This window comes from Mycteria americana, chromosome 12, assembly GCF_035582795.1.
Source record: "Mycteria americana isolate JAX WOST 10 ecotype Jacksonville Zoo and Gardens chromosome 12, USCA_MyAme_1.0, whole genome shotgun sequence".
NCBI classification, from domain to species: Eukaryota; Metazoa; Chordata; class Aves; order Ciconiiformes; family Ciconiidae; genus Mycteria; species Mycteria americana.
Genome location: NC_134376.1, coordinates 9832483 through 9854431, shown reverse-complemented (window position 1 = coordinate 9854431; position 21949 = coordinate 9832483). Strand labels below are relative to the sequence as shown.

The 21949-nt window shown below is 36.8% G+C and overlaps 1 protein-coding gene across 4 annotated transcripts in view; it reads left to right on the top strand.

Moving 5' to 3' along the window:
- Positions 1–21949, top strand: part of IQCK (IQ motif containing K) — a 173137-nt gene that overhangs the window by 22118 nt on the left and 129070 nt on the right. For 3 of the 4 annotated variants that reach the window (XR_012777535.1, XM_075514619.1, XM_075514618.1), the window contains exon 8: positions 5968–6079. Coding sequence is in view for 2 of the 4 variants with exons in the window: in XM_075514619.1 (XP_075370734.1) it covers positions 5968–6079 (112 nt within the window). In the remaining 2 variants the exon portion in view is untranslated. Of the gene's footprint in view, positions 1–2198; positions 2412–5967; positions 6080–21949 lie in introns of those variants that run through there. The other variant, XR_012777536.1, reaches the window with a different exon arrangement.

Sequence of the window (21949 nt, the reverse complement as noted above, 5' to 3'; positions counted from 1 at the left end):
GGTGAGGTCTGTTAAGAAATAAAAGCATACAGAAACAAAGGAGAAAAAATTGAGACCAAGAATGAGACAGGAGATGTAGGAGAGGCATGAAGGCTGTTATTCAAGGAAAGGGAAAACAAAATGGCAAGCAGATGTTGCAAGCCATACTAGTAATACAACACTAACACAATCCCCAATTTAAGGGGGAAAAGCAAGGCACATAAAATAAATACATAGAAAATTGGCTAATACTATTTTTTTGGAGGGTAACAGCCATGCTAAGCCTAGGGTATGAAATAAATTAGTTTGAAAATCCTGAACAGATTCTGTCAAATATTTCTTTGACAGGCTCTAACACCTTCACGTCTTGGAAAGAAATGGACTTGAAATTCAGGTGACTTTGGTGACAAAGAAATGTCTTTGACTGCCTTTATCAAAATTGAAGCTTGTAAATAGTCTCCAGATATAGCAGTAATTTTGTTGTGATGGCCAGTGAGACATCACTGTACGTCAGGTGTTTAAATAACAGTCAGTATAAACCACTCTCTGTTAAGTTCTTCTTTACTACTTTTAACAAGCATGAATATATGAGTGGCTACTGTAATGTGCCATGCAGCCAAAGATGATGAAATACCTTGAAATGATCTTCTTGACTGATAGATTTTTGTGATGATTTCTCCTTGTTTGTTTTCCTTTATTTTTCTTTTTTTTAAACAGAGATGGCATTGATACTAACGTTAATTAGCACTGACAATATCACTGCAGGCATCCTTACAGTGAAGTATTGCAAAGGCAACCGTTATCCAATAACAGTTGTTGGCTGAACAGTGCAAGGTTGCTCAGATACCTGGTGCTTCTACCAAAGCTTCTGAAGGACACTATCCTTCCTTGGTATATATATTTACTTCAAAATTTTCACAGTACTATTTATCATTCTAAACTAGTTCCCAGAAATGAGAGGAGAGAATCTGTAGCTGTAAAAAGTAGGAGACATCAAAAATAATTCAGACTATACAATTAGTTGTTACGTGTTTTAGCTTATTAGAGCTGAAAGAACTTGGGTCTTAAAAATAAAAAATTAAATTAAAATCAGAATATAAAATAAAAATCATTAATAACAAGTTACTACACAGGGCAATGTGTTGTCCTTGGGCTTGTAAATTAAGAGAACACTAAGATTAAATGGGATTTCATCGCATTAATGATAAAGTATATTATGAAAATTTACCAAAGAATTCAGATGATTTGCTTTTAAAATAAATAGCTTTGTCAGCTAACACTGATTTATTGTGGTAATAACTGAACGCTTACAAATAATGCCCTTTTGCATTCTCAGGATATTATTGTGTCAGTATTTTAAACTCTTTTCTGATGTTTTTCATTAAATCTTGTTTTATAATTCACAGAATTTGGAACTTTTAAACACTATTATTGAAATAAAAATTTACACATTGTGATAACATTGAATAATTAACACAAGCACACATACATATCTTACATGGCACTGTGATAAAGGAGCAGTGTACTTCATCATTGGTCTTCTCAAGATACACTTTAAAGGACATAAAATCACATGCCATAGGCGCGTGTTTGAAAGATGGATTGAGAAGGATTCTGGACTCGCTGTTGGATTTCAGAAAAAGTAAAAGACTCAGAAATCTGGGCAGGATAGTTTTGTCTTTAACAGCGCTATTCCAAATGTGAAACGTGTAATTTTTTTATTCTTAAGCAATGTCATATAAAGTGTGAGAAACCACAGCAAGTTATTTTTCGTGGACACATCTTCTATGGGCTCAGACCATTTTTGAGATAGTTCGTTAACCATATTGATCTAGGCAGTAGAGTTTATCTAGTTATATAACTGATTGAGCATCGTGTCTTCTCATGACACTTCACTTGTTTCTGCCACATGCAGCTGTCTGAGTGTGCCAGTATCAAAAACACATGGCAATCAGCAAAAATGGATCAGGCGGTAAAGGCTTCTCTATGTAAAGGGAAAAAAAAAGCTATAGGTACAGAATGTTGAGAACTTTTTGATAATAAAGCATGATCAAAGCAGTACATTCATCCTTATCTGAAGCAAATTTCAGAAAAATACTTGTTTTGGTAGTAATAATTAATGGCTGCCATCAACAAAGTCCTTTCTACAGTCTTTTATACAAAGACACTGATGAGTACTCTGAAAATTATTCCAAGTTCAATCAAGAATTAAATTCCAGAACAAACAGCAGTAGAAGCTACAACTGCTGAATAAGGAGATCATCTTGAGGAGTCTCTTTGAGGGCAAGGAGGAGCACCCAAATAAGGCTTGAGACAGCTCTGTCATCAGAATTCTTTCTCTTCACTTCTCACCATCCTCTTTTATTGGGGTTCCATTCATCTGTCGTGGGCAAAGGCAGTAGTATTCAGTATCTGATGAAAACCCTTGATTGGTAGGTATCAATTTTGCAGGCATTTTTCCAATAGAAGAAGATATATTCCTTCACCCCTCTACTGCAGAAGCCATGCTTAGTGCCATTTGTTTTTCGGGGTCTTTTTAATCTTTACAATTTGCATAACTATTCTAGACTGAAGGGATTTTTCATTAACACAATTTCCTCTAATGTCTCTGGTCAAAGCTTTAGTGTTATCCTTCCGCTGTTGTGCAACATGTTCTTATCTAGCATCGAAAGCAGTTTATTTTCACTACATCTTGTAATATCATGGAGTTTAAATTGAACAGCATTATGTAAATATTCAGTGCTATTTTATACATAAATATTGTTTGAGCAAAAGTTAAATCAGAACTGAAGCAGGTTTATCTTTATGTCTTACAAAGTGGTGTTGTGCTTTTGCCATCACAATTTGTATTCCTTTCCAGCAAGTTGTGGCTACTAGCAAAGGCTCAAACCCCGAAGGCACCACAAATATTCACTGTTCTTTACAGCAAGTGTAGATTCAATCCGAGTGACTTGAGTAAGAGTGAATTCTCACTTCAAAGTTAAGACTCCTTCAGTGCTTCATGCATTGCTGGTCTGCAGGAGATACACACCAGTTGTTTGGACAAGACTCTTGACCCTTTGATTATTTGCCTGGAGATTTTGCTGCGGAGTCATGGCTTTTTAAACGTGGTAGAATTGCACTCTGATTACAAAATAGAGACTACTTTCTGAGAAATTATCACAACTATGCTGAATTATAATCTATTAAGCGTATTTGGAACATGTTGATAATATTTTGTGAAGTTCCCGTTACCTGTTTTACTGCAGGTGATGTATCTGTGTTCTTTTTTCTTTTCTTTCACTTTTCCAAAAAATCACTTTGTCCTGGGAGCTCATGTTCACTGCTTGGATAACTGATAAGAGTTATTTTCTTTATTTTCAGTATACAGAGATCACTGTGGCCCTGTCACGGGCCAAAATACAGGTCTTACATAGCCGCAGTTATAAATTGACGCTTCATTTTTTCAAAAATTTTATAATTACAAATAGAGGTAGTAATTTCTCTGTTTTCCTGCCTCTTTTCTGCTATTTATATATCTGCTCATTTATATGTCCCGTAAGCATTCTCTTAACCCTTTCCTGTGCAGATAAGCTGACTCCATGCAATAGGGAATTATGGATTCTATAAAAGCATACATGACAGTATAAAAGAAAAAATGTCTCTCGCAAGCCTGAAGAAACTATCCTGTGTTTGGGATTATATTGTCTTTTTGAAAATAGTATTTGATGGATTTAATAGAAAATGGTTTTGATTTTTTTGTATAGCTGAAAAGAAGATCACTAGTAACAGTAAGTTAATTTTTTTAAAAATTTTTAAAATTTCATATCAACCTTGTAAGAACTTCATACAACTTTTATAGAAGATAATACAGAACTATATTAGTATAATGGGATATTATTAGAGGCCTAAGAGGTATCTGATGTCAAGTCACTGAGTAAAAGTCTTGCCTGTCTTTATTGATCATGTAGCCTTGTATTGTATTTCTGCTCTGCCAGTGCACTATCTGAAATACAGCAAGTTATCTTCTCCTAAGTGGATTGAAAAGTGCTGTGGGAGTTCAGCTACTGTCTATTGCATTCTTAGCTGCACCACAAAGGAGAAATTCTGGATGGAAAGAATACTTTTGATAAATAATTTATATTGTTTTCTTTAAGTTGTCTTTTTTTTTTTTAACTAGTGGAAAACTAAGTCCTGCTCTTTTGCTCTGTATGTATCTCAGGAAAGTGGAAAAAACCAGTGTGTAATGGAATAGAGTAATAGAGTTCAAATCGCAGAGTAAACTCATTACCATATCATGTAAGAATAAAATAAAAATACGAAGTTTTCTAGAAAACTAAGTAGTTGGCTTCCTGAAAGCAAAAATGTGCCAGGAGAAACCAAGCTTATTGCTGCTTATTTCCACCACGTTATTCAAGTCCTAAAACATAATGACATTTTATATACATAACATTTAGAAAAAATAGAAACTCCATTTTTAATAATTCTATTATAATTTGAATATGACTCTAAGAGAATAATCACTGTCGTGGTTTAACCCCAGCCAGCAACTAAGCCCCACACAGCTGCTTGCTCACTCCCCTCCTGGTGGGATGGGGAAAAGAATTGGGAGAGTAAAAGTGAGAACTCATGGGTTGAGATAAAGACAGTTTAATAGGTAAAGCAAAAGCCACACACACAAGCAAAGCAAAACAAGGAATTCATTCACTTCTTCCCATGGGCAGGCCTCTCCAGGAAAGCAGGGCTCCATCACACATAACGGTGACTTGGGAAGACAAACGCCATCACTCCGAACGTCCCCCCCTTCCTTCCTCTTCCCCAGCTTTATATACTGAGCATGAGGCCATACGGTATGGAATAGCCCTTTGGGCAGTTGGGGTCAGCTGTCCTGGCTGTGCCCCCTCCCAACTTCTTGTGCACCCGGCAGAGCAGGGGAAGCTGAAAAGCCCTTGACCAGTGTAAACACCACTTAGCAACAGCCAAAACATCAGCGTGTTATCACTATTATTCTTATACTAAAATCCAAAACACAGCACTATACCAGCTACTAGGGAGAAAATTAACCCTATCCCAGCTGAAACCAGGACATCACTTACCAATGACTAAGCTAATACTAGCATGTCCCTTCCCCACTGTTGTCAGAGAGATGGTATCTATTCTGGATTTTTGCTCTACCCCTGGAGGTAGTAATTGTCTGAATGCCGAGGTAGACAACTGGCAACATACTGCTAATTAATCAAATCCTGCTTAGAACAAGTTTAAGTAGCAGAGTGGTAAAAGCTGTTGATGCAAAGCTAGCTCTTTCTTATATTAGTAGGATCTACACCAGTACAAAAGCAATAAGAGAAGAATTCAACTTAAATCTTAAATGGAGTCAAGGCCTGTGAATATTGTCATTTTATGTGGAAGCAGAATTACGCCCTTCATAGGGGTGATTGACTGACAAAGAATAGATATCATGTAATGCATTCCAATTACTTTAAATAACAGATTAATGGCTCTCCTGTTTGTGAAAATTGTATGGCTGGGATTGTCAGTAAGCCTGTTTGTAGCTGGTAGCAGGTGTGAATCAGTTTGCTGGAATAAATTTCCTGCTGTATGACCCTTCATGCTCCTCTTCTGCTCTATTATGTTGGTCAATGGGTTGGTTTTATACTGTTGTGGTTTTCTAAAGGCACTAATACCCTTCAGCATAATGCTTTAAATTTTAATTAACTCAAAGAATAAGCGTCTCACTGCAATCAGATTCTCAGGAGTCCTTGGTAATCAAAATGATCCCCTAATTGGCGTATTTATCTTTTCAATGTGGTTTGTCAATTATGTGGGTTTTATTTCTGTATAAGTTGAAAACTGTAAACCTCTGGGATTGTGCTTTTATATCAGGCCCTGCAGAAAGGATGGATGTCATGTATTTGCCCAGCCACAGCCCTGTGAAAAAAAAAGGCTTATTGTCTTGGGTAACATGAACGTATATAATTTTAGCTGCGTTTTCTGTTTTCCCTTTCCCAGGTCCGCTGTGATAGTGAAATACAAGAGCTACGTCAGTGGCAAAAGCAGTTGCGAGAGGACAAAAACATTATTAAAACAGTGAAAGAATTCTGGACTAAGCAGGAAGCCAAAGGTAGGTGAATTAAATTGTATATTTTAATTATTTTTCTTTTACACTAAGTGTTTAATTTTTATATTTCAAGTTGTATCAAGAAATAGGACACACAGTAAGACACGAATCATGAGTGAAAAGAGAAGGCAATGTCTGTTGGAAATGCCTGGCTGTTTCTTTACAGTCACTACTTACTCTAAGTTAGTTGCCTGTATAGCTGAAAGTGGCAATTAAAAATACAGTACAGGGCCAAAGCTCAATAATTTCAGAGGACTATAACAATGTGCTGGCTCAGTATTTCCTAGGGCAGGATCAGACCTCTACCAGCTACACAACATGTGAATACTGATTTTTACCAGATGGATTGTTGTACAGTTTTTTTGAACTGTGGGATTTCTATCTGCTAAATGTTCTACTGGCATTTTCCTGTAGTTATTTATATCAGAAGTTGGCCTGTACAGTTCTAAAAAAAGAAAACAAACTCAAACAATCCAATATAATTGCCAAGGGAAATGAGGCCAGATTGCCTTAAGAACCAACACTGTAACATGTTTCTGTTTTGCCCTGATTGTGGACAAGGCTTTACTTACAGGGCCAAAGTTATCATTCACTTACTCAGGCACAGTGCTGTAATTATGATTATTTGCCCAGCCTCTAGTTGTCTACTAATGCAGGGGGGATTCACTAGCTCCTTAACCAGTCTACATTTTACCAGCCTCTGTGCGCTGGACTCAAAACGTGATACATGTAGGAATGTGAACTACACACCCATAGATGGAGGTAAGAAGAGGTCATTCAGCTGTTGGAGAGAGGGAAAATTATGTTGTACCAGTCACCATTGTGTGGTCCTTCAGTCTGATGGCACTGTCGCATATGTGTTCTCAGATGGCCGATCTTTGCCCTGAACTACATAAGAGCATTCAGGGTGCAGTTTCATGCAGTCAATTGGATCAAACTGGGACCTGCCAAAAGGATTGATCCCACTCTGTAGCTCTTGCATCAGTTTTAGTGATTGTGTAACTGCACCATGGGTTTGGGTCGGTGAGAGGTTTTGCTATGGGGCAGGTTAGTTTTCCACACTGCTGTTGCCACATGATTGCTGTATCTAACACAAAGGAGAAAGTGAACTAGGGAGAGAGAGGGAAAATGACTTTCAGCAGCCCACAGCTTGGTTAAATTGAGCAGAATATGAGATGGTATTCTCATACCTGGTTACTGTTCATGGCTGAGGAAGTGCCAATCTCCAGGTGATTGGCAGGAGTTAAAAGCCAGGGGCAAGTCATGGCTTAGACCTCTTCAGCTCAGTACACAAAAGCACATCTGTGTAAAAAGCCATTCTGAGCCTGGTTTTCGTGGGACTTCACTGGGAAAGGAAAGACTTACATTTGAAACCCTGCAGGGCGAGAGAGTTTAGAATCAGGTTTCTGTGAAAGGTTTTAAAATGCTGAGTCCTGGTCAGTTAGATACCTACTATCCAGAAAAATCTACAGCTCTGGATTTCAAGTGACAGAAAATTGCTGATGTGCAATCTGGCAGCTTAATGGGAGGCCTCTGTCCTCTGTGTTGCCTAATGACCTGGGCAGCTTTTCACTCAGCATTGAATATTTGTGGGTCACCATTGGGAGCTCTTTCTCTTTGCTGCCTCTATAGACCATGCCATTGTTTCATTGGTTCACCTTCAGGTGCCCAATTTCTACACATTTAAAGTCTAAGCTGAGACATTGAATATGTCCTGCTGGGTCTTCTCTCAAATGTTTCTTTCTTTCCTTGTTCTCTATGCAACTTAACTGTTCTTTTTAATTAAATGGAGTTATTGTACTCATGCACAGATAGGAAGTAGGGTATTCTGGAATTGAGTGTTTGACATCCTCACAGTATGCTTTATTTTAGAAACTACAGTAAAATGTCCATACCTAAAGAGTACTTATTAACATCACTGCTGTAGCAATTGGAGCTTCTTGTAAGTGACTAGAGCCTTGCAATTTTTCGATAACTCTGGTCATCAAGTCTTTTGTGGCTATTGTTATTTCAAAACTGTCCTACTTTTTAATAGATGATACAACTAAAACTAAAACTATGAAGCATTTTAATTATAAAATAGTCCATGCTCTGTAAATGTCAAAGGAATTAACAGCAGTCAGGTCATTAACCTGATGCACTGCAATTTTTCTTTCACTTTTTATTATGCATCCATTCTATCTATCATTAGTTACAAGTAGATCAGGCTAAAAGGATGGCATGAAAGTTCCCCACGTTTCCCTTTCTGCTTGCAATCTTTTGACGTTTTTGCCCAAAGGTATGTGAAAGGAGAAATCTGTTACTAGTAACGATCATTATAACAACTGGGATTACAAAATAGCCCCTTGTTTTCAGTTTTCCTTATTTTGATGTTTTTTCCTTTACAGAAAATAAATGTAATAGGCACTTGGGGCCAATAATAACTTTTTAAACAAATGCTAGGCTCTTTTTTGTGTGAAATCCCAGCGCTTCCAGATGGGCTACTTTTTATAATACCAGCAAACACAAAGTTATAAATTGATAAGTTCTCCATGTTTTCAAGCTCCCCCACTGGCAAACCTTTGATTCCCTAAACTTCTTTGCTATTATTTCTTATTTGTACTTGCATATCTGTTGGATAGCATTAGTTTTTAGGACATCTAGTCAGGGTAATGTTGCAGTTATACTGTGTTAAGTTTGCTGTCAAGCCTTCTTAAGGGTATGCAGAACACCAACTAATTCTGCAATCAGAATTGTATAAGTAGGTATTTCCACTGGCTATTTTCTAATGGACACAGTGTTCAGTAGTTATAGTATAAATCTTTCCAATAAATATCTTAATACATGGTGCTATTGTAACACAATTTCTCCTCTATTGTGTGAAGTGGAACAGTATTTAAACCCACTCTCACACAACAACTGTGCAGCAAACTCCAGGTGGTACTGGGAGCAAACATTTTTTAAATTGTTGCTCTGGATTTCTGAAGTAATCCACATTTTGTCACATAACATGAAGTGAATCAGTGGTGACTCTCATCCTCTAGGACTGTGTTCACCGTTAAAAGGCTGCCTCTGTGTGCTTCCTCCTTTAATCCTCTGGAGTGCTCACCTGCCAGGCACATGCACAAGCTGGTACCACAGGGTGATTTAATGTTTGCAATTGAGGGAATCACATTCAAGTACTGCATCCACCATGTTCTCCAGGGCCTGGACAACCTCAGCAACTCCTCCTGGCTTACCTATGCTAGACAAAGCTCTTGCACAGAGAGAGGTCTGTCTTCAGTTTTGCTGCTTTCCCTGTGATGAGAGATGGGGACTGCAGCAGCAGCTACTGGATAGTTCTGTGGTTTGCATGTTTGCAAGTGCAAGGAAAAGCGTTTTCCTGTTGGAGGTACTTTTCCTGCCCAAACAGCCATTCTTCATGATCTCCAGGGAAAATGTGTGAGCTGGACTGAAGCTCCTGCTGGCTAGCTTCAGCTGCATTGTGCTGTTTAATAGAATGTGTCCAGTAAAATCTGCTTCCGTTGTAATACTGCAAGATTTATACTATATGTATTACACCCTGAGTTCATTAGAAAATATCCTGTGGAGAAATCTACTTTTCCAATTCCAATTGCAGAATTAGTTGGTGTTCTGCGTACACTTCAAAATGCTTGACATTCTTCCAATGTTCCTTCCCAGTGTTAGGAGTTCTTGTCATAAGAAGGAGTCTGCATTGATACCGGTACTGATACCAATACAAATAGCAATAGAGTTCTTTGAGTAGATGTTTAGATACATTGAGAGGCAGGCTTATAATTAAGAAAGACAGTAATGAATGACAACCTCAAAAGCAGTTCTGCATGTCTACACCAACAGCAGAACCATAATGAGTTCTGTTCCTGCAGGTTCTGTTTCAGCTGTGAAGGCTTAAGTGGGAATTCAGTCTGCAGAATTCTCAGGGTAGAATTTTTTAAATCATAAAGACAGTTAACTATCAGCTGATATCAAAGCTGTCATAAAAGAGTAATTTTTCAAAAGACATTGTTTTCAAAGCCTTCCTTTATGTATCATGGCCTTCTCAGTTGCCTTGCTATTACAGTATTATATATTGCAAGATGTTATGAGCTGACATGCTTTTCTATGTCTGCACTGTGCTATGTGCAGGACCTTTTGATCGTTGCTTCGCTTAATTATGAAATGTTCAGAACAAAAAGAATTTTCTTCAGGGCAGTATACATTATAGTACAAATACCAAAACTGGAAGACTGTCACGATTTTTTTTTTTTGGTGATAGCAGCTTGTTACAAGGACTGCATAGATTTTTCCAAACATTATTCATATTTATATTGCAGTTTTAATCCACAGAAGGTCAAGTTTTATTTACCAACCCATGCAGTTGCCTAAGGGATATTTTATAGCTGAAAAGAATTCATTCTGAGGAGCAAAATCATACATCACAACAGGGAAAAACTGCATTTATATGTGTGTATATATATGTTCTGTTCATATGCAGTAAGTGAAGTAGAATTCTTGGTTTAGTAGCTTAGAGCTAGAAGATTAAACAAATAGCAACTAGTAACAGTGTACAAAAATGATGAAAAATAAAATCCGTGAAACATAAGTTGTCTTCCAGCAGACCTGACTGATATGTAAAGAAAACTTTGGCAGAGCAACGAAGGTTTAAAAATGTAGGCATCTTTTCTTTTTTTTTTTTGAAGGAAGATGTAAATAGATCTGAAAACAGTGGATTCGTAGATTTACTATGATAAAATTAATCTCATTATAAATTTAAAAAATAAAAGCCAAATTCTTCTCTTCGTAATACATGTTTACTTCTGTCAGTGTTAATTGTTGAAAAATTGCATTCCTGAAGGTGACAACAGAATTTGACCTAGCAGGCTTGCTAATTCATTTTAAATGATTGCAGTTTAATGTTTATGGTTTGGACTCTCTTTTGGACTCTCTCTTCAATTTGTTAGCATTTACATCATCCCATCAAGGCATATTTTTTTCACATGTCCCATTGTCCATGATACCAGTAAGAGTTACAAATTCATATGTTTCCCACTTATTTCTAAGAAATAAACCTGTATATTTACAACATACCACTGTGAAAAAGGAAGTCTATAATATTAGGTGATTATACAATCATAGTTTACAGTCTTCATGCATGTAAAATCTTAAAGGAGAAAATTACCAGTGCATTTTCAGAGGACAAGATAAAACCATTTTCAAAACGTTGCAACTAAGAAAAGTAGGGGTAAGGGTGGATTGGACTGTGTCATTTGGCAGTTGACTTGATTAAAAAAACTCCTGTCTCTGGAGAAATTTAATCTTTCCATAAACTATATTTATGTTGTTTTGGAGAGTAATGTAGTGATAAGATTTCCGTTGCCTTCTTTGCCAATTGTTTCAAAAGGAAAAACAAATTTCCTTTTAATCACTCTCATACAGCTTTCCTGTCATCAAATCAATTATTTTAGGACTCTAGGACATACAGCTGTTTCACCACTTCAGAGAAACTTGTAAGATTGCCCCTTTTCAATTTTTTTCTTAAACCAGTGCAAGTTCGTATTGCTTATATCACATTAGCTTTCAATATTATCACATTGTTTCTGTAATTCCTTAACTGAGCTCTGCTAAGTTAATTTAAGAGTATCCGTACATAAAATAGCCTCGGGGCCCAGACAGATGGCTATTTGGAAACAGCTGTACTAGTTTGAGAAGTTACTGTCCAGGGGTTTTCATTATCAATCTCAGCTGCAATGCCATAATTAATTTTGTTAGTGCTCCAGCTGCTCTTATTTCTGCTATTATTATTCTGCTGTTTATTAATGTTGTTAAACCCTATTTCATTGTAAAGTCGGCAAGGTTAGTTTAAACTGCTTTTGCCAGTGATTCAATCTAACCCAGCTGACTTTGCACTGAAGTGGATTGTGAGCACTCATACAATAATGAATACCATAACGCAACTACTTCTTAACCTTGTCTTTCTGCGCATTTGGTTTAACTTAATTAATTAATTCAGTTAATTCAATTAATCCCCTTTAATTAAACCACTGAGCTCGTCGTATCAAGCAGGACAAAGCCTTTATTGTTACTAAAAACTCAGATGTCACAAATAAAGCATTAAGAGTCACGATCAAAAGAAAAAGAAGAAAAACATTTTTAAATAGATACAGCAATTTATTACGAAGTTAACTACCTTAAGAATAACAATGAAGTATCTCTTTAATTTGTATATGACTCTAACCCTGTTTATTAGATGCTGTAAACAGTGTTGAATCTAACTGTAGGGGATGAATGGTGAGCTGCCAAATAGCTTTTAGAAAATGCTGACTCGAGCAGTAATGTGATTCTATTGACACTACTAGAAAGATCAGCATACCTTCCATGAAAATATCAGCCAAAGACTCACTTAATGTGAGCTAACAGTCAGGTTCTGCTTTGTTGTGGCTTTCAGCACAATGCTATGTATACCTTATTTCATGGGTATGTTTTAGGCAAAGATGTATAATTTTATGAAAGTATGTTTGTATAATCTTGACCAGTGTGATATTTAAAGGATATTAAGAGGAAGTTAGAAATGTAAACTGATTGTAAGTAACAAATCCAAAGGCACTCCTAATTTATTTTTCTGGTTTCAGAAAGTGTGTTTATTATTCATTATTCATGTTGATTATTATTGAAACAAGTAGTGAAGTTTTAGTTTTAATTAGAACATAACCAGAACAAAACGCTTTTGGGTTTTTTTTCAAGTAGGGACCGAAAGTATGATTTTTATGGGGCAGCTAAGGTGATCCAACAACTTCCCCATTAAAAAGGCAGTCCTGTCATTCCTTGACCGAGGTTTCTGCCATCCTTTCCTTTTCTTGGCTCTAGCAATCATGGCTTCACGGTGAGTTGGTTCAGCTGGCAGATCTGACAAAGAACTGCTCTTCAGTTCTGTTCTGCTTCCCCTTGGGTTGGTTTTCTGCTGGATCAGCCTGACAAACTGACTTGCCCGGTAATGACACAAGCCTTCCATCCACTGTAAGGGAAATAGTGCAACAGTAGTAGAGGGAAGGAAAACTGCCCATTTGTGATGGCCGCTCACTTTTAGATCAGCTAATCTGTCCTGTGCCTGCTGTGTCATGTGAAACCATACCCTACATGGTATGTCTGCTTGGTTTGGTAGGCCAGGGTATAACGTAGCCTCATATAAACCACTGATTCTTCCCCCGCTTCACAGCATGTTTAAAGTGTCTGTCTTTTTTCTTTGTTCATAATTCTTTGTTCTTCTTTCACGATGTCTTTTATACTATTTATTACTAGTTTTGAAAAGTGTTCTGGGATAGAAAGTGTGAAAACTTTGCATGAAAATTACTTTATAAATTAATAGCGTCTTGCAGGACTGTTGACCTCTTTAATGCGTATGCCTGCTAAATTTCTTTTTGAGTGCAAAGAAAAAGGTGTGTTTCTTTCAGCCTTTACCTAAGATCATAAAGCTACAGCATTTTTAGCTGACATTTTGTTTGCTATACTGCTCCACTGCTGTAACATTACATTCCACAAAATGATCTACATTTAAGGTGTGATAGTCCTTACTCTTAACAGTTTCTACTTTCAGACTGAAAATGTAGAGAGAAGCATAGCACTCAAGACTCCGTTGAGTGGCTCACAGCTTTAGACTTGTAGGGAGAAAGAGAATTCTCCCCAATATAGCACAGCTGATGGGATAAATTTGTTCCAGAATATTTTACAGAATTTTAAAAAAATATTACCTTCTACAGAAAATACTGCTAATAAAAAAACAACCTCCAGAGGATGTGAGTTAATAGCAGATGAGCTGGGGCTTTTCTTTTTTTTTTCTTTCCTTTTTTTTTTTTTTGAAGTTGATGTCCTTTCTGATTTTATTATTCCGATTTGCTGAAATTACTTTAATGTAAATGTATTTAAATAGGTGATTTAATAACCTGCATGTTATTTGAGATCATGTTTGGCAGGATATGACACAGTGGCACACACATAGCAAGACCTACTTTTGGTTTCATGAGGCTGATGATCTACCATGAGATTATCTGTTTAGGAGAACTTCTTTTCCCAGCGTGCATTTATCTAGGGCTGTCCATATCAATTTCATCAGTATCTGCAGCCTAAAACGTCCATTTGAAACTGGACACAATTTGCTGCATCTTCTTGTTTTCTTCTTGTTTTCGTCCCACATGGCTCCAGTCGTATTTTTGCTTTAATGTTTCCAAGAAGAAATAGGCCTTTGCTTTTTGGTTAACGACCTGGTTAATTTGATTTGTGCCTCCATGCAATGGACAAACCCCATCTAGTCATGATTCTGAGCAGTGTGTTATGCAGATGTAGTACTGATGAGACATCACTGGAAATGAAAAAGTATCTGTCCTACAATGAAAGGAATTTGAAAATACTTGGCCTTTTTTATGAAAATACCTAAATCTTCATTCATCACTTACATGAACAAGACACTCTACTGACACTGTCTGCTACAATGGTTATTTCTCTGCTGGTGTGCTGTTGGAAAGACAATTGGTTCTGTATACACTGTCTAGTACTTTCAGCTATTTTGTTTCCAAAGGGCTTTCTTTTCTTCTTCTCACCTGCATAGAATTTGTAAAATTTTATTTTTAAAAAGCATTGTTCATAGAGAAAATAATAAAAGAAATACAGATTCCTGGTTTTATGGCAAAAACAATTGTGACCCTATTCGCTAGCAGTTCTTACAGATGAACCATAGCCTTGGCTTTGCAAGGTACTTCTGTAACCCTGAACGTACACAGTGTGTGGAAAATCTAGTTAAACCAAACTGCGACAGAAAGTAATCTTCACAGCAGGTGGGGGGGTTGATTTCCAGATACAGGAGGGAATATTCCTTTACATTCCATTCGATTTTCAAGCTGTATTTCTCCTTTGGCAGTAGAAGTTATTACTCACCTATACTGAGAGATTTTAAAAATACTTCTTTCATAGAAAGAATATTTTCCCTTGGGAAGATGCAACCAGCAACATGCTTGAAGAACTCAAAATGTAGGTGTTCTGTCACTAGAAAATCCTTGAAAATATGAACAAGATTGCAGATAAAGGGGAGAACAGGCTGCATATTTTAGGAGCACTAGAGCAGGAACAGATGCATACTGTCAAGAAGCAAGGAAATGCAGTCAGTCGCTCCTTATACAGCTGTGGTATGCCTCCACCTGAATTATGAGGAAGGATTCAAAAGCTAAATACACTTACGAAGTTAAGTTGAACAGGAGAAGTCTAGTCTGCATGCTTTTGAAGGATGGCTGTATGTAATTGTATCAAAGTAAATTATCCTATCGCATCAAAGCAGAATGAATTGAGGAAGGAAAAATGTTAAATTCAGTACCCAGGAAAAAATGGCTACACTGCGAAACTTCTTGGATTTCATTCCATAAGCAAATAAACATATGAATATAGTCATGCGCTCTAATGGATCCTTATTAATGGGGCCATAAATGAAGTTACAATCACATGCATATTTGCAGGACTGAGTAGTTTCCCAAGGAAAATACTGAAAGTGGGATATATATAAATGGGATGTCTTACACTAGGCTTAAAAAAAATATTTAAAATGTACTGTAGGTAATAATACTGGACTAGGAAAAGACATTGAATAGCTAATGGATTTCTCAAAGACTGCACCTCTGTGGTTTATTTAGAAAAATTCAGCTCAGTAAACTGTAAGGAATTCATCAGTTTGATGTGAGAGTTTCTTTCCTTCCTCCCCCCCCCCCAAAGGGGGTTGAAATGTAGTCATGTTGTAGGAAGATTTTAAACAAAATAATTTGTTTCTAATTTCATCTGCCCTCCTTTTACTGTAGCTGTAGTTCTTTAATTAATCTGATTATGGAGCTCTTGTAAGTGGTGACCTTCCCGTATTCCATGGTTTTATGCTTTTAATATATGTTATATAATATAACATATATATATATATATATATACACATATATATTTTAAGATGTGCCATGTTGAAGGTATTTCCTCAAATTTCTTTGTTTCAAACTGAGCCGTATAAACAGGTTTAAAGTGGAAGGCTACTTGCTGTCAGTAGGACATTGCAGTTAAAAGAATTTGGCTCTGCTTTTTTTTTAAACATTACTGTATTTACAGGTAGTCAGTTGTTTCTTTCTGAAAACAGAAGTGCTGCAGTCAAAATGTTTTAAAAATGGGTTCATATATGTGATTGCTTTTGATTTAAAAGGTAATGTATAAGGTTTCAGTTACACAAAAGACCTTAAAATTTATTTTAAAACAACAAAAAAAAAGAAAATCCAAGAACAAAGCAGTGCCGATAGCTGAGTATGTGGTGGTTTTCATCAAGCCTAATTCAAGATGCTTGAGATGTTTCTGAAAGTTTAAACTTGGCACTAACAGCTGAGAATGTAGTGATAAAAGTCATAAGACTCATGATGCAGATTCCGCTTTATTGGTCCACACCCCGGACTCAGACGTCTTTGAAAAGTTAGAAAGATTACAGTAACATTTAATTTCTGAAACTACGTTGGGAATGTTTGGGGAAAAAAAAAGGAAAGATGATCGTTTAGATAAGCTACAGAATACATGATCTTCTGAACCATGCCTACACAGGCACAGCAGTGTATCTGCTAGCACAAGTCTGAACTAATCCTCCAGTACCAAAGCTGTATTTTTACCCATCACTCTGCAGTTGTTAATAATGATTTGTAATGGAAAAAAGGCAATTGCAATTTGGCAACTTTTCGGTGATTATATAAACATAATTTTTGTTTGTTTGTTTTTCTGTTTTAAAGGAGAGGATAAATTCTTCATGGGTTTTGCAATCTTTTTTTTTTCTTTTTCTTCTTTTAACCTTTTTCAAGATAATAGTGGAAAAAATGGGAGTGTTTTCACTGAAAATTCTGTTGGTGTTTTTTGTTAGTCATTTAGATACACAAAACCAAAATTTCTATTTATAACTATGAGATGCATTAAAAGCCTGGAGCAAAGGCTGTCACCAGTTAAAAAGTAGAACCTCCAAATAGTCCTGCAGCAAAACTAGACTTGAGATTCTTTTGGTTAAAAAAAAAAGGGGGGGGGGGAGGCAAGGAAAGAAAGACCATGAACTGTTAGTGGAGTCTTAAAATATGATTCAGAGATTAGCAAAGAAGTGGGTGACAGATTGCAGAACATAGAAAGTACTTGCCCCAGACTTCCCTTTAAACCCAGACTGCAGTATTAGTCACTTGGATGTCTTTTTCGATGTAACTGTCTTTTTTATTTTTTTACCTGATCATTTGTTTTAGTCTGTGTGAGAGTTTAAATTTGGTGACTTTACAGAACCTATCCTATTTTGCAAGTAGAAAACATTTCAGAAGTAAGAGGGGCAAATGGGTGTAAATGCAGTTTTCATGAAGCTGCCCAAGCAAATCTGGCATTCTGGTTTTCTGCCCGTGTTGGCTTCTGCCTGTAAATGCCAAAATGCTTTTTGCTAAGGACCTGCGACTCTGGAATGATTTCTCTCCATTTCTGGCCAGTTCTTTCTATTTTCACCATTCTCTTTTTTCTATCTTGACTATTTACATGGGGAAAAACTGCATTAATCAGATGCACTGAAGATCCGCTGTTTGCCTTCATTCTGGATTTTTCTCTCAGTCCAGGATCTTCTTCCCTAAACTGTTGTGTTTCTGTGGCTGTCTCTTCATGAATCTCAGGTCAATGAATGATTTGGAGGACACTTTGATAACCAGTAGCAATACAGTCTCCAGTATATCTAATTCTGTGTCGTTTGTTCTCTCCTAAACTCAGGCGTTCATGTCAGTTGTTCATCTAGTCTAATGCTTGTATCTTCCAATATTTCTTTTCTCTTTGTACATCTTGAATTGTAAAAATGCCATCCAGATATATCCAAATGAGTTCTTAATCTTTCTGTCAAAATATTAGGAAAGCATGGTGCCTTGCACAAACAAATTCTGCTAGAGATCTTTCAGCCCTTTTTTCCCATCTCCATTACTGGATGTTGGTGTTTGGGAGTCTCCTGTATGTCAGCTCTTGCTTCCCTAATCTAATCTTAAGTGAATCAAAAAATGCCCCGAAATTGTCTGTTCTCTAAAGTCATGGAGGCAAGACTATGCCTTTTACAAACTCGGTTGCTGATTTGGAGAATAGGTTTGTCCCATCACTTTTATATACCCATTTTGCAGAAGCCTCTCCTGATGAGTGGTCCTCTGACAGTTCCATTTCAGATTCATGAGTAGCAGGCATGTCTATGGGCATAATTTCCGGTTTATTTTTTGTTTGTTTGTTTAACGTATCTTTTTTCAACACATCACTTTCCTATCACGAGTGACTGAAGATTTCCTGAAGCGAAAGGTTTCACTAATAATTGCCTACATGTTGACTTCCAATAGTAAGAGGCTAAAATTATAGACACTTTGTAAAGAACTGTCTCTTTAAAAGTCAGGTCTTATTTCAGACAGATTGCTGGTGGCTCCAATTTCATGTCAGGCTTCTTTGGCATTTCATTGGGAGGCTAGGGTGAAACTCCTTTCTATATATATATTTTACTCTAAGCCCCTGCTAATAAGTTATTCCAATAGATTTTCTTTAATGGATTTTCATCTTCTTACAGTCTGAGTCTATGGTATTTTTCATTACTGTTTTCAACTGTTTAAATTACTAAATGTAATTCTCATAGTTCTTATGATTTAAACAAAATAAAGTGTGGGTGTATAAACCTTTCATAAGCTACTGTCACAAACCAGTTGTATTATACAGTAGTGTATAAAATAGGTCATAGTTTGTTTGCTGTTACGCTGAAACAAGCAAGTCTCAAACCAGAACGTCAGTCCTGATTCTGTATTAGTGCATTACGATGAGGGAAAATTGCCTCTGTTATCCAAAATAGATGGTAAAGATGTTTGAACTTAATGCATATATAAATAGGACAAAGGCCAATCCTCGGATGTCTAATAGGAGTTCTGCAGATTTTTGACTATTCCACTCCCAGGAGTTGACCAAAACAGTAAATCCAAATACATTCAAAACCAGTGCTTCCTTTAGCCATCATCTGTGCCTCAACATTGCAACACATACATGATAAACTATGTCAAATGAGCTGCATTTCCAAGGAATGTGGCAGAGAAACTAATAGATAACTTAATTATAGTAGGAGTAGCAAGTCAAAAATAACAGTTAACAGTTGTGCTAGCCTCTTCAGAGCAACCCCCACCTCACTTACAAGGAAATTAATCAGTCTCCACTAGTGCTTATTATTGTAGTGATGGTTGTAGTGTCCTATGATTTAGAACATGCATGTGACTAAAGCACAGTTTCATCAGGTTCGCTCTGTATTAAAAGTAAGAGTAATGAGACTGAAACATAGAGCTAACAAATTCAACTGGCCTGACAGTAGAAACCATATGACATATATAGATAGAAACCATCATACTGGAAATAAGTGAGATGTGAGATTTTTTTTAACTTAACACTGTCATAGCACTTAAGGGCCTCAGTTGCTCTATGTCTTAGGACTTAAAACAGGAGCCGATGTTTTAAAACTATATGAAATACTGTGATCATGCTACCAATGATCATGATTGTGTTACTTCTATTTAAATCTTATGTTGCACCTCCTTAAATTAGTGATTATGCATTCTCTGTAGATAATTTTCACACATTCTGTTACACAAACATCTTGGGAGTTAAAGTGTTTGTAATTTTCATGGGAGCTGAATCCAGCCTCCTGTGAGAATGGTTTTCTTGGCACTGCCCTGAGACTGGCAGCAGTGCACAGTTGCAGTCTCCACTGCATAACTGGCATCCTCGGGCAGTTTGTTCTGCCTGGTTATGTCCATACGTCTTTCCACAGCATGCAGGCAATCTCTGTAAAGAACAAGAGATGGTCTCCATTGCAGTAGAATCACAGTTCTGCAAAGGTAGGAATCTGCCAGCATAACTGCACGCAGTGACTAGGGACGTAGAGGGATAAAATGGGAACTGCGCTGTTAAAGTTCAACTTTTATTAATTTTTTTAAATGCAACTGAAAATAGAAATGGGTCTTTCCCTTGCTCTGTTGAACGAATGATAGGACTCTTAAGACTGAAGTGGTTAAAATACAGCATATGAACGGCATGGTTGTAAGCTAGTTGTTCATATTGACATTTACACTATTCATTGCTTTTAGATGTGTGTTGTCTGAAAGAAATGGGCTGGATTATCAGCTAGTATAAGTTGTTCTAAACTTCATGGGAGCTATCCTAATATAAAAACTAAACATCTTCCTTAGGCATTTCAAAATATTTTAAGCAAGTTAGTTCAGTCTGAGGTGTCACAGCCTGAAAAATACATTTTTCCAATGGAAATTTCTAGTGAAAAGACTTAGCCAGGCAGCTTCTTTCCCCATCTTTCCAGCTTATCTGAATCCTGAGGACATCTTACTTTTCTATCTGCATGGGAAGCAAGTATATGTCGAAAACTATTTACATAACTGCCTGAAATCCAGATTCATGCTGACAACCTGTGCTTCCTGGTTAGTGTGATGTGATTTGAAATTGTTCTGCTTAAGTAACGCAGGTTATGATAAGACATGGACGCTCCTGACTAAAAGCACTGCTAGCAGCTACCTAAAACACCTGCTTATTTTAATGTGAAACAGTGTGAGCCCTGGGGTTTTTGAACTTGTTGCAATTTTTATGAAATACTTGCAAAGGGCAGCCTCATCGCATCAAGGAATATTAGATAAAATTCAACACAATAGTTAGTATTTTGTATATGGGACATTCATAGTCACATGGGATATTTAATCCACTCTGATTTTTCTCCCTACCAGCTGTACAAACAAAAGCCCTAAAATCCAGAAGGGTCTTGTGCCAAGAAGGCACTGGGCACATATTGCCTTGACCATTGTAGAACATAGGGAGCATCCTGCCACTGCAGTCATATTTTGGCTTTCTAAGGTATTGTCTGTGTTTCTCATCATCATCCATCACTTCTCCTGTATGTTTTCTATGAGCTGAGATCTTCCAGGCTGGTAGCACATTGAGCACCTTAAATTAGCACATGGTCCTGTTGCAGCCCAGTATTCTGGGTACATACCAAGATGATTTTGTTTGCTGGTTTTCAGTTGCATGCCTTGGAAGGATAACTAAGCTCTCCTGAAACTGTATGTACAAAAGGGGTTTTTTGGGGGCTTATTGGGCCTTCTTTGCCTCTAGCATAACTTTTATATATAAATCTCCCAACAAACTTGCTTGATGTGAAAGGTGTACAGTACAGATACATCTTCTGAAGTGTAGGGAATAGAAAAACAGATTTTTATCTTTATAAGTTAAAAGGCAGTTTGTAAAATATTAAAATATTAAGAACAGAATATGACAGCTGAAATTACAGAAGTACACTGAGGAACCAGACTGTTGTATCAGCAGAAGAAAAACATTAGGTTAATCTGTATTACAGCACTCTGAAAGAATACAGAGCTTTGAAAACAGCTTTCACTAGGGGGTGGGACATTTTACTTTTATGTAGAGCTTTTGTTCATTTAGAATTGTTTACTCCAGCAAGCAACCCTGTGCTCTTTGTTTGACTGATTTTTTCCCATTTGGCAGACCCTTTGCAATCACATGGATAACATTCTTCTTTCCACTGAGACATAGAAAAACTATTCTTTATTGACCTTGCTTGTTGTCCTAAATTACAAAAATATATTTATATACTAGGTGAACTGTATGACTTCATCACTGACTTTTAATTGAAAATTCTTCAAAGCAAAAACCTCAAAGAGCTGCTTTCATTTTTTTTGAACAAGCCAATAACTTCTTACTAGCAAACAACTCTGCCCTCAGCTACACATGCACAACTCCCACAGATGGCACTGAGAACTGTGTACAAGTATCTGAGTGCTGAAGCTGTGTCAAAACAAAAAAATG